The 16,634-nt window shown below is 33.0% G+C and overlaps 1 protein-coding gene across 1 annotated transcript in view; it reads right to left on the reverse strand.

The window, feature by feature from the left end:
* Positions 1-15,509, reverse strand: part of MIPOL1 (mirror-image polydactyly 1) — a 354,221-nt gene extending 338,712 nt beyond the window's left edge. The window contains exons 1-2 of the mRNA XM_004376497.1: positions 15,359-15,509; positions 14,702-14,780 (exon numbers count right to left, since the gene is read on the reverse strand). Coding sequence (XP_004376554.1) covers positions 14,702-14,780; positions 15,359-15,379 — 100 coding nt within the window. The 5' untranslated portion in view covers positions 15,380-15,509. The remainder of the gene's footprint in view (positions 1-14,701; positions 14,781-15,358) is intronic.
* Between the last annotated feature and the right edge of the window lie 1,125 nt (positions 15,510-16,634).

Below are 16,634 nucleotides of genomic sequence, written 5' to 3' on the forward strand. Positions count from 1 at the left end.
GTGATTGTAATTTTATGTTAAAGAGGATTAGGGTGGGATTGTAACACCCTTACTAAGGTCACATTCCTGATCCAATGTAAAGGGAGTTTCCCTGGGATGTGGCCTGCACCGCCTTTTATCTTCAGAGAGATAAAAAGGAAAGGGAAGCAAGCAGAGTTGGGACCATCATACAACCAAGAAAGCAGTGTCAGGAGCAGAGCATGTCCTTTGGACCTGACGTTCCTGCGCAGAGAAGCTTCTAGACCAAGGGAAGACTGATGACACGGACCTTCCTCCAGAGCCGACAGAGAAAGCCTTCCCCTGGAGCTGACACCCTGAATTTGGACTTGTAGCCTACTAGACAGAGAGTAAATTTCTCTTTGTTAAAGCCATCCACCTGTGGTATTTGTTATAGCAGCACTAGATGACTAAGCCAGTCATCCATCTACCTACCTATCTACCTACCTACCTGTGTGTATAGCCACTATTTATTTCCTTTACTAAATATTTGATTATTTATTTCCTTATTTGTGGGGGAGAGGGTTAGTTTTCCACATAGATTTCATATCATGTGTGCTTTTTCCCCTCAAATAGGAAAGAAACACACATCAGAAACTTTTGCCACATCATAACTGTCCCACCTAATATGAGTGTGTACAACAGAAAAATTTAGACCTGCCAAGCAGAACCACAGGGCATGGATGGGTTTTGAAGACTAACTAGACAGGATATGAATTGTGGCTCCATCACTTAGCTGTATGACCTTTACCAACTACTTAGCCTCTCTTTTCAATTTCCCTATCTGTAAAGTGCATAATAATAATATCGACTTCAAAAGGTTGTTGAGAAGATAAACCATTTAAATTATATAAATCTCCTAGTACTCAATGTTGGCTATTATCAGGTAAATCTGCTTCGCTAAAAAGCTAGTTTCTCTATTTTAATTTCTCCTTCCTTTCCTCAAGATCAAATGGTGACATCATATTCAAACTTTCAATTCAAATTTATATTTTTAATTAATTTCTCTTAAATATTAAGAATAAAATCAAGAAAGACATCTATTGTTGTAGGTATTCTCCTGGCTCTCATACTAAAAAATTTCTCAATTTCCTAGACAAACTTATTTGATGGTATTTAGCTAGCATATAGTTGTGCAGCTAAATTCAGTATAGCTATCCTAACCAACCAAGATGTTATTTATACATTTGTTATTTTCTTCCAGGAAATGTTATCAGCTTTGTGGAAAAATCCTTCAGAAAAAAATGCATCGAATATTTTCTTACTAAAATATCAGAACATGTGGAAATGGAAAATAAGTAAAAATGCTATATAATTTAATGAGAAACAAAAAAAAAATGCTTTAGTACAAAATGCTTAATAAGTTTGTGTCAGATTATAAAACTAATAAATTACAAAAGGACTGAATGGAACTTCAAAGTTTAGAAACCCAGACATTAAGGAAAAATCCTGAAAAAAATTCAATCTCACAGAAAGAAAATGGGAAATTTAATATTTCTGTAAACTGAATCATATGACAGAGAATAAAAAACTTAAATAGCATATTTTTGTAACATAACTTGAATGCTATTTGGCACATGATATTAGATACAATCAGGATCATAGCAAGTAGGCCACAGAGTTTATTCTTCTGTTGTTGTTTGATGCCGTTGAGTTGGTTCTGACTCATAGCCACCCTACGTACTACAGAACAAAACATTGCCCAGTCCTGCACCATGCTCACAATCGTTGTCTTTGATCTTCATCGATGTCATGGATTGAACTGTGTCTCCCCCAAATATCTGTCAACTTGGCTAGGTCATGATTCCCAGTATTGCATGACTGTGTACCATTTTGTAATCCGATGTGATTTCCTTAAGTGTTGTAAACCCTATCCCTATGATGTAATAAGATGGATTAGTGGCAGTTATACTTATGAGGTCTACAAGATTAGATAGTGTGTTAAGCCAATCTCTTTTGAGGTATAAAAGAGAGAAGCAAGCAGAGAGACAGAGGAACCTCATACCACCAAGAAAGCAGTGCTGGGAGCAGAGTGCGTCCTTTGGACCTGAGGTTCCCGCACAGAGAAGCTCCCAGACCAAGGGAAGACTGATGCATCACAAGGACTTTCCTCCAGAGCTGACAGAGACAGAAAGCCTTCTCCTGGAGCTGATGTTCTGAATGTGGACTTATAGCCTACTAGACTGTGAGAAAATAAATTTCTCTTTGTTAAAAGCCATCCACTTGTGGTATTTCTGTTATAGCAGAACTAGTTGACTAAGACAATCGGTAAGTGCTTCAAGTCCTCTTCACTTTCAGCAAACAAGGCTGTGTCAACTGCATATCATAGGTTGTTACTAAGTCTTCCTCCAATCCTAATGCCGCGTTGTTCTTCTTTATATAGTCCAGCTTCTCGGGTTATTTGTTATTTGCTCAGCATACAGATTGAATAAGTATGATGAAAGGATACAACCCCGACACACACTTTTCCTGACTTTAAACCATGCAGTATCTCCTTGTTCTGTTTCAATGACTGCCTCTTGATCTGTGTACAGGTTCCTCATGAGCACAATTAAGTGTTCTAGAATTCCCATTCTTCACAATGTTATCCATAATTTGTTATGATTCACAAGTCGAATGCCTCTGCATAGTCAACAGAACACAGGTAAACATCTTTCTGGTATTCTCTGCTTTCAACCAAGATTCATTTCACATCAGCAAGGATATCCCTTGTTCCTCATCCTCTTCTGAATCCAGCTTGAATTTCTGGCAGTTCCCTGTCAATGTACTGCTGGCAATCATTTTTGAATGATCTTCAGCAAAATTTTGCTTGTGTGTGATATTAATGATATTGTTCAATAATTTACACATTCTGTTGGATCACCTTTCTTTGGAATGGGCACAAATACGGATCTCTTGCAGTTGGCCAGGTAGCTGTTCTCTAAATTTCTTAGCATAGATGAGTGAGCACTTCTAGCACCGCATCCACTTGTTGAAACATCTCAATTAGTATTCCATCTATTTCTGGAGCCTTGTTTTTCAATGCCTTCAGTGTAGCTTGATGTTTTCCTTTAGTACCATCGGTTCTTGATCATATGCTACCTCCTAACATGGTTGAATGTTGACCAATTCTTTTTTGTACAGTGGTTCTGTGTATTCCTTCCATCTTCTTTTGATGCTTCCTGGGTCATTCAATATTTCGTCCACAGACTCCTTCAATATTGCAACTTGAGGCTTGAATATTTTCTTCAGTTTTTTTCAGCTTGAGAAATGCTGAGTGGGTTCTTTCCTTTTGGTTTTCCAACTTCAGGTCTTTGCACATTCCATTATAATACTTTACTCTGTCTTCTCGAGCTGCCCTTTGAAATCTTCTGTTCAGGTCTTTTACCTCATCATTTCTTCCGTTCACTTTAGCTACTCTATGTTCAAAAGCAAGTTTCATATGTAAAGGTAAATAAAGTGTATCTGTTCTCAGGGATGTAACAATATAATTGGGAAGACAGACAATATAAGTAACCCTTGCCAAAAATATAAACAAAAAGTGGATGGCCGAATGGGGGTGGTCCCAGTGATATCTTTGATCATATAGATCAGCATACAGATCAGCCAAACCACTTATGTAATTTAAAATTTTCTAGTAATCACACTGAAAAAGTAATAAGAAACAAGTGAAATTGATTTTAATGTTTACTTAACCACATAAATCAAAACTATTATCATTTCAACATGTAATTAATATAAAAATTAATAAATTTATAAATTTTACATTCTTTTTTGTACTACACTTACAGAATTTTAATCTGGACTAGCCACATTTCAAGGGTTCAATAGTCTCATGAAGCCAAGGCTACCATACTGGAAAGCACAGATGTAGTTTCTTATGTAGCTCTAATAAGGTGTTAAATATATATATATAAATAAAGACAAAGTAAAATATATATGGGGGGTAGAGGCTAGATGTAGCTATAAGATTTGAAATAAAGTTTCATAAAGCCAATAAATCTGTCACTAAGTAGAAAATCATGAAACCTGTCAATATCACATGATTTATTTATCTGGACCCTAGGTTAGACATCCAAAATAAACTACAACCTTTATACTATATATGGAGTTGCAGATAAACACACATGCCAAAAAGAAGTGATGTTATTTTAACTTTGATTACGACAATTCAGTGACCTCATATGTGACGTTTCAAATTATCCATTGGCTATTTAGGGAATTTTGTTACTTGTTTTATTATTTTTTAAAAAGCTATTTAAAGTGGTGCTATTACACCAAATTTTTGAAGTTTTCTGGTTGTTTCATCAACTCTGAAATAGTCAGGACCACATCAGTATTCATCTTACTGGCAAAACATCCACATTTCTACGTAAGAACTATTTAAAGCATATAAACATTTGTGAGGTTTTATCACAATGTTTAAGCTTTTAAATCCCAACATCCTTCTGAAGGCCATGGACACAGTATAACAGTGTAATCTCCTAAAACTTAGGCTACCTAATTAACTTTAAACATATCACATAAATTAAGGCTTTGTAAAACTTGTATTACTCTATTTAAAACATTATAAATATTATTTAGGCTGAAATGATTGAAAGCTACTCTAAAACTTGATTAACTCTCATAACAGTATTTTTACTCTTCTTTTTCCCCCAGTGATAGGAGCTATTTGGCTACTTACTATACATTTTTTAATTTTTCTGAAATTTTAGTATAATAATTTATATAAGGCAATTAAAAACATGAATGAACTGGGTTAGTTTCGAATTTCTACAATTGCAAGCAAAATAGGTTTAATAATTATATTTTTATTTGTTAAGTATGAACACATACTGACTGTGAATTCAACAGCTTCACAAATCATTTATGGAAGACAATTTTGGCAACAAAAACTATAAAGGAAAAAAACAGATTTTCTTTATATGTCCCTCTCATTTTATTTAAGAACATCTTTAGGTTGTGAGAACATCAAAATAGATAAATCACCAGTCAGATACTAAGTGGGAATTACTGAAACACAATGTTAGTTCTAGTGGATGGATGATTGTGTTTGGTCTTTTGAAACTTTGACGTATAGGTAAGTCTTGATCACACAAATTAATAAATCCTAAAGCTGGAGTTAACAATAACCATTACACCCAAATTCTACAGCTTAGCCCAGCCAATTTTTCAAAAGGTCAGGTTGTGAACTGGAGAAGATCAGGGAGGTCCACTGCATAGCTTTGTTGCCAGGCATCTCTCCTCTGGATTGTTGCAGGCATTTATTAGTATTCGTCAGCAGACTCAACAAAGCAAACAAGAAATTCAAGCACGAATAATAAAATGAAATGCTGCTATATAACCCTTTGTCATTCAGCAAATATGGGACTTTTTAGCTACATTGTTCCTAAACCTGGGTTACTACTTTAATTTTTCTCCACAGTGCTGACTGAATAAGTATGCATGTGTGTTAAATGCAGAGCTCCCCTAACAACTGCAGGACTGCCATTTAATCTGTTGGTAGATGGACCATTTCCTGTGGGAACCCTAGCTATGATTTCCAGATCCACCAAATAAATCTCAGATTAAGATTCCAAATGAAACCTGCCTTTGGCAGATAAAAAATGTCAAGATGGATATAAACAGTAAAATTATAAATTATCTAGGTGTTGCATGACAAACCAATGTTCAATTTTTTTTGTTGACATGTGCCCAGATATCAAAACTATATGAGACATTCATCAAATGTCACACTTTCATAATATTGGAAGCATCATTAAAACTGTTTGACTAAGGACCTCAAAGTGTTTAAGCAGTAGCTCAAAAGTATATTTGTGCAAAGTAGAAGAATAAATTTACATATCAGCAGCAGCTCATAAGGGATGGGTAAATATTCTGTTTATCTCTCATTGTAATTCAGGTTACTTTAAATACAAGGTTTAGGAAATCATTATACTCTATATGTCATCATTACATAACTTTCTATGCAAATAAGGTATTTTATTCAAATTCACCATTTGTTTCTCCAAAGGGAGAAAAAAAGCATAAAAGAAAAAGGTAGGGGCTTCCATTTCATTAATCAACTGTGACCATTATACTAGTGCCTCGTTAGTCAGTGACACTATAGCATCCCAGCCCCTTGCTACAGTCAGTATTTTGAACTAAAATTTAAAAAAAAATATTAAATACATGAGGCAAAAAAGCCTGACAAGAGTATATTTGTTTGCTTTTCAAATGTTCATTTCAAATAACTTGGGAAAGGGGCAGAAATTTTTAAAAAGAAAAAGGTAATACGGGGCCAATATAGAACATCACAGAGAGCAAATGGCCTATTAAAAATGCAGAGGTCTCTGATGTTAGTCTCTACTGCATTCTCAGGAGATCAAGGACTGCTTTTTTTAAAAAAAAAATTGTGTTTTGTCTTTACTTATCCTAAACCTGGACTAATGTCACCTTGGTCTTAGATCTATACTGGCTGATTATAAAATATAGGAGATGAAAGTTTCTGAAAGGAAACTATCAGATTTGCTGAATTGTAATTATTACTTTTTAACTTTGAACCCTTAAAAGTAATTGAGTAAGAGGCTTCTAATGACTCCAAAGTTTGCAACATTTGGTTATTTTTTAAAAAATGTAAAAACCTTCTGTTCTGCTTTAAATAAGAATTCTTTCAAAATTACAAATTCTTTACACTTATATTAATCTGTAAAAAGGATACAGAATATACTCCACATTCCAAACCTTAGAAAATGTACACAAGCCTGAACCCTTAAAGATTACATACTGTCTCCAACACATCTTGTTGGTTCAAGAAAACTAATGCTAAATAAATCTTAACCTATCCTAATCTATTAATCTGAAATTTTTGAAAAGTGGGGGAGAGGGGTAGGAAGACATTAAAGAGAGAAATAATGAATCTTATGCTTAACTCTGATCATATTTCTACACAAAAAATACTGAAATCAAATTACCTTAGCTACAGCTACATTTTTTAACATAAACTTATCTAAAGAATAAACTTATTAAAAAGAATTTGTTATTTTTAAAATAATGAACAATTAGCAAAAACTTACATATTTAGTTTCTATGCAACAAGTATAATTTTATCAATATGAAGTAATCAGTTCTAACTCCTTACCCGCTGGCATACTGAGTTTAAAGTGTCAAAAAGTTGTATGTGAAAACCAGAATCAATCAAAAAATAAAAAAAGTCAAAATATTGTTTTTTTAAATAATTATTTTTTACCTTACATCTTACCAGTAATATTTTACCATATGGCAAAGGATCATCAATATTATCCAAAAGCTACAGATTAGGTATTTTTCAATTCAATCTTTTATACTATGAAATAATCTATACAACCAACTTTAGATACTGAAGCTTGATTTAGTTTAAGTTTGTTTTTTCATATTCCCTAACCCAAAAGTAAAAAAAAGTAAAGCAGAACAAAAGCATATTTGAAACTTCTCTCCTCAAAATAATGTCATACATGATAAATTGTTTTGATTCAAAAAATTTAAAAATTTAAATATTTGCTGACCCTCCAAAATTTTTTTATTCAATTACTACAGATTTAAAGCCAGAAAGAACTAAGTATATGCAAAATATATAAATCTTGCCATTTAAGGAAAAAAAGTATAATACCTTTAAACACAGGAGGTCACATCTGTCCTACTCTACACATAGTCAACCTGGACCAACTCTGTTAATGGCCTCAAATTCACTGTATACACCAATGCATTTTGATCCAGATCTCCAAAATCAACAAAATGCCAATGCACACTCAGACCTTTATATTAACCATACTAAAAGGAACAAATTGGAGATCACAACAGTCATCTTAAATGTGATAAACTGAATTCTAAATTAAAGATTCAATAATATTAAGATCTGTGTTGTAGATATGCTTTCTAGGAAGTGTTCTGGCATGAAAAGGCCATAACCAGAAATGAATGAAGATTTTTACTAGAGAGCTCAGAATTTTAAGGATGGAATATTTAAACCAAAATAAAACATTTTTGAAAATTTCAAGTTTTTTCTGTTCAAAAAAATAATTTCATATTTTCATGGCCACAAATAAATTTCAAAGAGCTTGCATATTAAAAGTAGAGCTGGTATTTCTCTATAAACAGAAATCACAAGTTCTACAAAGAAAGGATCTATAGCAATGGTATATGAATGGAGAAAGGGGTTCTATAAAAAAAAAAGAAATTTACCATTTTTACATGTTCATTTTTCTAATTATCTTTTAACGAAGGGCCAAAGAGGTAGTAAAAATTCCACATGAAGAGTGTAGCCCGAGCTGATTCAAAACACTCTGTAAATTTATTTAAAAAAATAAAACAAAGGTTCTTATTATCTCATAAACTTTCCCCTTATTAAGAATTTATGGCATAAATTTACTAATGTGAATTATTCTGATGAATTATTCATCAGAAATGATGAATCTTAAAATACAGCTCTCAATAAATTTTATAATCACTTAGGAAACTAAGTTGCCCTTGTAAATATTTTTTGTTTTTTCATTCTGTTTTTCTCCTGAGGCAAGAATAGTAATGGAATTATTCATATCAAGCTTAAAAAATAAAGAAACTGAGAATCTCATCTTTTAACAAATTTATTTAAAATAATAGAAATTTATTTCTTTATAAAACAGTATAACATCTGTGATTCTTCTGAGTTGCCTCAGCCTTTCCTCTGGAAATAAACCAATCCTTACTGGCCAGCTGCCAATAGTCCTAAACCACTATCTCAAGTATTCTAGATAGTCATGTGAGAAGCTACTAGCATTCCATTAAGCCAGGTCCTATAGAGATAAACAGTAAATTTAATCATACCTCAGACATGTTCTTTGTTAACCCCTCTATGACATATGAAAATTAAAAAATTCACTCTTAAATTCACACCTGACCAAAAAAAAAAAAAAAAAAAGCCACATATTTTGTGATGCCATTAGTCTAAAGATTTTTATTGATACTGGAATTTCAATACATACAAAATTAGATTTTACCCTCAAGTATTATTGATTTTATACTATATTCTACCAAATATACTAAATACAAGTTATACTACTTTGAAAAACCAAATTTCCAATGATATTCTGAACAATTATTTTTAAAAGAACAGACTGCTTATGAAACTAACAATAACTACTCCAAATACTGTTCTTTTTGTTTCTTAATAGTTTTAAAACTTTTTTTTATAAACCTACCTTCCAGAACTTAATGAACTAACAATGATAGCAACCACCATCATTTATTTGAAAAAAAAAAAACACAAACCCTTATCATTGAGTTGATTCTTACTCATAGCCACACTAAAGGACAGAGCAGAACTGCCCAACAGGGTTTCCAAGGAGCGGCTAGTGGATTCGAACTGCTGACATTTTAGTTAGCAGCTAAGCTCTTAATCACTGTGCCACCAGGGCTCCACCATTTATTTAGGCTCTGTAAATTGACTTTTTTTTTCTTTTTTAAAATGCAAAAACCACCATTAGCACATCAGCAAAAAGAATTACACTACTCTGATATATAAAATACATATTAAATAAATCTATTTCTTGTTTCAGGCATTGTACTAGGGCCTTTACACCATCCCTAATCTTCACAACCGTCTTAAAGAAATTATCTCCTTACTTCATACTTAAGAAAGCTCAGACTTATAAAAGTTAAGGGGCTTGCATCCAAGGCCACATAGGTAGTAAGTGCAACATTAAGGAATTACAGCCCAGGTCTATCTAGCTCCAAAACTTGTGGTCTTTCTACCATAACATTTTATTTCAACTATTAAATGCATTCACTTGTTTTTCGCTGCAATTTACTTCCTGCTTTAAATATAGACAATCAGCTAAAAAACAAATGATCTATTTAGGAAAAATGTATCATTACTTATAGAAAACCAATTATTAAATACAACTTTAAAAATCCTTTAATTTAACACAGAATGATTAGTTATTTTGATATTTTCAAACCTTGAATTTCAAGGATCATAATGCCTCGGGAATAATGTTCTTCTGAAGGCTACCTTAAGCCAAAATGGATCTCCATTCTAAGCAACTTGCCGTTTCCTTCCCCTTTAAATAAATGTTTATGAAAATGATACAAAATTCTGCAATCATTTTAGTTGTCATGATCAAAGGCATTTAAAAGCATCATTGATTTTTTTTCCTATAGTGTTTCTCTAGGTGTCTATTCATATACAATACTTACAAATCCTGCAGTAGTTTTAGATACAATTCAATTACAGAATAACAGATGGACAAAAGGTAACCATAAAAACAATTTGTACTTTGTGAAAAGAAAGATCAGTGAACCAATACCAGCAGCAATAAGCAAAGAGGCTGACGGTGGCAGACAGTTTCAAAAATAACAAGAAAAAATAAACAGCATTCTGACTCAATAAGAAATTAATAACCTACTTTTAAGTTAACTTTTGCTAGGTTTTAGTCCCGTTTATTTTGTTTTATAGAAAAACCATAAGAATTATGGCTACAAACATAATTGCCAGTCCAATTCTAAAATGAATAGTAAAGTTATTTTTTACTTACATTCAGCAAGATAAGATTTTTAAATTACTTGCTAGTCTCCAAAAAACTATAACATGTAAAGATTCTATTAACACAAGTGATTCTAGAAGTGGTTTTCCTCTCAAGTTTCAGATGAGTACAATAACTTTGATTTAGAATCATGCTCACTTTTTAAGCTTAAAGGAAAATTAGCTTAAAAATACATGATATATATCTAAATTTAGATGATACATAAGTGAAAATAACTACTCTGTGTGTAAAATACATATTAATAAATATAACGATTTCCTGAAATAGTAAACAAACAAAAAAAAAAAAAAGTGAAGGAACTCATAAAATTAAAAGGTTTGTGTAAAGCTTCTTCAAGCTATGTGATTCTTGGCATTTCTTACATTTTAACTGGCAAAGAATATTTAAAATACAGCAGACTTGATATTTAATTCTGAAAGGTAGGAACAATAACCTTTTTTAACCTTTCTTAGGGAACACTGACCCCTAAAGGTTCTAAATTTAAATAAGTTTCACAATTTTCTAAATTTATCAGGTACCTGAACCTCATTTTACCTATATTATTGTAAGTATGTACACTTATCGCAGACATGTTTATCCATAAATAATATGTGAACTATTTCCACTGGATTGTTGTGTACTAGAAAACAATCAGACCATGTTTCTACTAATAAAAACTACCAAAATTTAATGTAAGACATACTAGGAACTGATATACTACGTAAAATAATAACTCATAAGAGATTTCTGGCATCTGTGACTTATTTCTTACATAGTTAAGGAAATAATAAGCAAATGTTAAAAAAAGGCTAAAAAATCACTTCACAACGCATTTTTCCCAAGGGTTGATTGTATAAACTCTTTTGATTATGACGTTCTACTTTTTCCCCTAAAAAGCAGATTAAAAAAAAGAAAACATGAAAAATAGGAAGTTTTCACAAAAAGGCAAAGTATAATTTACTTCTTAAAAGGCCAAAAGTTGTTACTGATTCTCATTTGGCAACACACATTTATTCACTCACATATTGCTTCCACTGACTTAAAAATTACATTCATTCAGGTTATTTAAATACTTAAAGAAACCTGTAGAAACTTTGTAGATGTTTTCTTCACTCATCCTACCTATCAACCTCAACTTTACATTGTCCAAATCATCTATAACGACAAAAACAAAGAAAAATGTAAATGTTTATATCTGTTATAGTATATACCACACCAGCTCTTTAGCTTAAAATAATTCAGCAATGTTTCTACAAAAAAGCTAGGAAAACTTGTACGACAACTCAAAGGCATTATCTCTGTAATACAAGTTTTTAATTAGCCCAATTTCTTTTAAAAAAATTAGTAAAATAATATTAAATAAAATGTTTACCAGAGCAGTCTATGAACATTAGTGTAAGATAGAGCTTTAAAGCAATTTATGCTTTAAGATAAATCCCATGAACGTAATATCAAGGGGATGACCATGTGAGAGTTTACTGTTTCAACACTATCAGCTATCACAAAACTCAAAAGATATTACATTTACCCGTTTTAGTCCTTAATAAAGTTTATTTCACAGGCCCTTGAATAAAGGAATGTCTTATTCCTACTTCCCATATTAAAAAATGCCTGTAAAAATGCAAATTTTCTTAATGGTATCTTCCGTCACCTCTGTTGTGGTCTGTGCCTCTTGCAAACTATCTACACATCTCTAGCTTCAATCCTAAAACCTTCCTTTCCACAAGTGTTCTATAGCTTCAGGGTCTCCCATCCTTGACGTCTTTCCTGGTTATTCTATATTTATGAGAAGTACTTCCCCCACAGCCTCTAGCACTTATTAAAATAGTTCTTTGGCTCCTTAAAGATCCTTTTGTTTCTAATTTGGACAACATGACTTTCACAGCAATGTGATCTGTGAACAGGGAGCATAAGCAACAGGGGCATCATTACTTGGTTCCTCTTTATTTCAGTACATAAACTGAATAAAAATGCTTTGAGCTCTTCAAGGAAGAAGAATGTTTGCTAGTTAACTTGAATAAATGAATAAAAATTGATACCACAAACCAGCTCCCAGCTTCACACCATACATCCTTATCACAAACTTGAATACAAAGAGAATAAACCACAACTGTCTCAAAGTCTATACATGAAAACTATTAACTTTGAATTTAAAAACTTCACCTTACTCAGATATTATTTACTTATTGGTTTATGCAAAATTCAGTCAGTTACCAAGATTCTAAAGTCATAGGAGGTAGTTCAGGGTCACATATAAAAAGAGAAAGGTTGCTAACGGTACGTACAAACTGAAAGAAAATTTAAAAACCAAAACCAAATGCAGAAATCAGAAAAAGGTACTCAGAAAGCATACCATCTCTCTGTACCTCAAAAGAATGTGCAGTTATTAGCTTATTTAGTGCAATGATTATACGAACAGTCTCTCAAAATGTTCTTCTTTTAGAAAAGGCAAGAACGTGGTTGATACATGCTGAACAAGGGGTCTCATTGAGAGGAAGAACCAAAAAAGGAAGGGATGCCTGGAATATGTTTTAGTAAAAATCCTGTTTTTTAAATTATAAGATTTAAAAGAAATAAATAAGATTTGAGCCCACAACTATATGTGGTATTATATTCAGAATAATTAATTTCCCAAGGTTCTAGACTTACAACATTTTACTATAACAATCTTCAAAACAAAACCCAACATTTTTTTTAAATCTCTCTCTTTATCTTGGGGCCCTGGTGGCACAGTGGTTAAGAGCTATGGCTGCTAACCAAAAGGTCAGCAGTTCGAATCTACCAGCAGCTCCTTGGAAACTCTATGGGTCAGTTCTACTCTGTCCTATAGGGTTGCTATGAATCAACTCCACGGCAACAGGTTTGGTTTTTTTATTTATTTATTTATTTTGGTTTTGTCTTCATCTCTCTCCCTCTACTGGTTCTCCACTCTCCCTTTATGTCTTTTTTTTTCTCTCTTGCATACTCGAGGTCACTCTATCTATCTAGCTAGCTAGCTATGTCTTTATCTCTTTTTCAGAATGTCTCTCAGTCTGTCTCGGTCTTTCTTTCAAACTGTTTCTGTCTTCTGATTTTTTTCTGCCTCTCAGGTTATGTCACTCTGCCTGTGCATATTTGTGTATTCTTTTTCTCTCTGTGGCTCTTTTCATGTCTTGGTCTCTGTCTGCATGTCCCTCTCTCTGAGTGTCTCTCTCTGCCTCCATCTGTACATCTCTGCATACTTTCTGTCTCTCTGACTCTGTCTCTGTATGTATGTCTCTGGCTGTGTTTCTCTCATTTTACAAGTATCTCTGTGTGCATCTCTCGGTGTGCATGTGTCTCTGTATGAGTCTCTGTACATATACCTCTTTGTGTGTCTCTCTGTATCAGTATGTGTCTCTGTTCTGTGTGTGTCTTCATCTATGTCTCCTTTCTCTCTCTGTCTCCATGCATGTCTGTGTCTCTCTCATTCTCTGTATCTTTCCCTCTTCAATCTATGTGTCTATCTGCATCTCTCTGTACATCCCTTTCTCTGATGACCTTCTCTTTCTGCCTTTCTCATTCTGGTTCTCTCTCTTTCTGTGCATCTTTGTATATCTTCTGTGTCTCTTTCATTGTGGTGTCTCTTATCTCTCCGTCTCTCTGTATGTCTCTCTGTGTGCTTGTGTGTATTCCTGTGCTTCTATCTCTCTCAGTGTGTCTCACCTGTCTCTGTGTCTCTTACTCATTCCATGTCTCTCTTTCTCATTGTCTCTCTTACTCTGGTGTCCCTCTCTGTCTCTGTGTCTCTGATACATGTGTGTTTTACTCTGTGTGTGTGCCTCCGCATGTGTGTCCGTGTCTGTGTGTTGTCCTCCTTTAGTATCTCCTTTCCTGTCTTTTTCTCTATGCCTCTCTCTCTGTGTTTCTCTCCGAGTATACCTCTGTGTGTGTGTCCCTCTCGCTGTCACTCAGTCTCCTCTCTGTCTCTTTGTGTATATTTGTGCATTTCTTTCTTTCTCCCTGGGCATCTTTTTTCCTCTTTCTCAATCAATGTCTCTTTCTCTCTGCTTGTGTGTCTTTTTCAGATGCAGGCCTCTTTGTGTGTGTCTCTTTCACTGTGTGTACATGTCTGCATGTATGCTTGTCTGCCTCTGTCTAATATACTGGTTAGAACAAACACATTTCTTTCAATGCCTTGAACTAGCATAACACCTCAGGTTTGGTATTAATACGTTAAAAGTCCTTACCTTTTGCCCAGTCCTCCATTTGTACTTCTGTTCTTATTTGTTCTGGCAATGTCTCTGGTTTTTGCTCCAAGATCTGAAGCTAAAATAAAGCCAACTCTAGATAAATAAACTTAAAACAATATATCAGAATACACCTAAACCTTAACCTTTATTTAACAGAGAATTTACAAGACAAATGGTTTTCTAAAACATTTATAATGGGACAATTAATTGCATGTTTCAATAGGAGAAATTAAATCTTTTTCTCAGAAAGATCTTTTCTTCCCACTTACATTTTAAAAAGTATAGTTAAGGTTCAACTTCTAGACATCCTTATTCTTTGGGTTAAAGAAACATTTAATTGATCTAATTTAAGTCTTCTCCAAGTATAACTTCAAGCACTTAAGAAAAATAAAATTTTCATTATATTTGCTATTAATTTTATACCGAAAATTTCAAATTTATTGGACTGATTTGAATTTACTATGTATAATTTCATACAAAACATTTTACACTTGTAAAAGTAATTTAATAATGTTATCCTAATTAAAAAAATAAAAACCATCATTGATTTGTGGAATTGTTGGTATTTCTCTCTTGCATTTGTTTTCCTATTACACATAATAAAAAAAAAAATGCATACTTTTGCATGCTGTTTTAGAATAAAATTAGATTCACCTCACAGCTAGAACCTTGCATTCTTTAAAAAGTCCTCAAATAAAGCTGTAGTAAGCTTCTCCTTTTCCAGTTCTCTCTAAATATGTTGATTTGGAGTTGGCAATCTTTTTCTAAGTTCCTCATTTACCTTTGGATTAGCTGAAAATATAGGAAGTTATTAATATCAAAGAAATATGTTCCAGTCAATGAAGCCATTTACCTACATATTGCCCAAAAAGGTTAATAATAATTGCAGTCTTTTAATAAGAGATTCATATAGCAAGACATGTAGAAAATATAGTCTTTAATAACCTCTGGAGTATTTTAAAACATGTCTTACAGGCCTAATGTGCCTAGTAATATACTATTTAAAACCGTAATTTTATCCCTCTGCAATATACAGTCATTCTTTCTCATCATTTACCCAGCTAATGAATGCCAGCAATTAGTAAAATGTAATCCCATTGCACAATCATTTTAATGCTTTTAGCACTCAGAAAAGTAAACACGAAATTAATACTGCTCAAGCCATATCAGATCCTAGTTGGAAGCAAGCAATTATAGTTCAGCTCCTCAGGTGTAATTAAATGATTGGAATGATTTAGTTCCATAAATGCAAGTTAATTCATAAGCAAGCAACAAATATACTGGGAGTAATTACAAGAAACATTGACTGTCTAAGCAGGGCAAATTCTTTTAGAAGCCTGACACAGTAAAATGCTGCCCTCTCCTGGACATATAAGTGAATACCTCAGAGTCAAAAAAAACCAAAAAACAAAACACGTACTTCTAAAAACTCACTAGAAAGAAAAATAATAACCAATATATCAGATTTCATTCCGTATACCAAATATTTAAATGTATGGCTTATGTTATGATAATTTCTGGAACCAGGATAACTAATGCTTCTGGATATAAATCCCCAAATGTACCAGACAATTCCTTTACCTTCTAATGTATCATTCACATATAACACTGGCAGACAAACGACTATAAGTGAAATTCCTAGTATCCATCTGGGCTGCCAGGCCAATGTCTATGCTCTCTCATTACTAAAGTCTAAGTGGATTGTTACAGATTACTAAACTAGGCTTTTGTAAGTAATAAAATTCTCACAGAGAAATAATCTCTGAAAAAACAAACAGAATACTCAGTATTGTCATGGTTTTGCATAATGGTCTAAAATTGTTTTTAATGAGCTTCAATAATAAAAACAAAAACTTTGAACACTGTGGTATAACCATTTTTATAAACATATTTTTAAATGCGGAGAGTAATGGGCACTATACAAAATAAA

The sequence above is a fragment of the Trichechus manatus genome, unplaced genomic scaffold (genome assembly GCF_000243295.1).
Source record: "Trichechus manatus latirostris isolate Lorelei unplaced genomic scaffold, TriManLat1.0 scaffold00043, whole genome shotgun sequence".
In the NCBI taxonomy this organism is placed as follows: domain Eukaryota; kingdom Metazoa; phylum Chordata; class Mammalia; order Sirenia; family Trichechidae; genus Trichechus; species Trichechus manatus.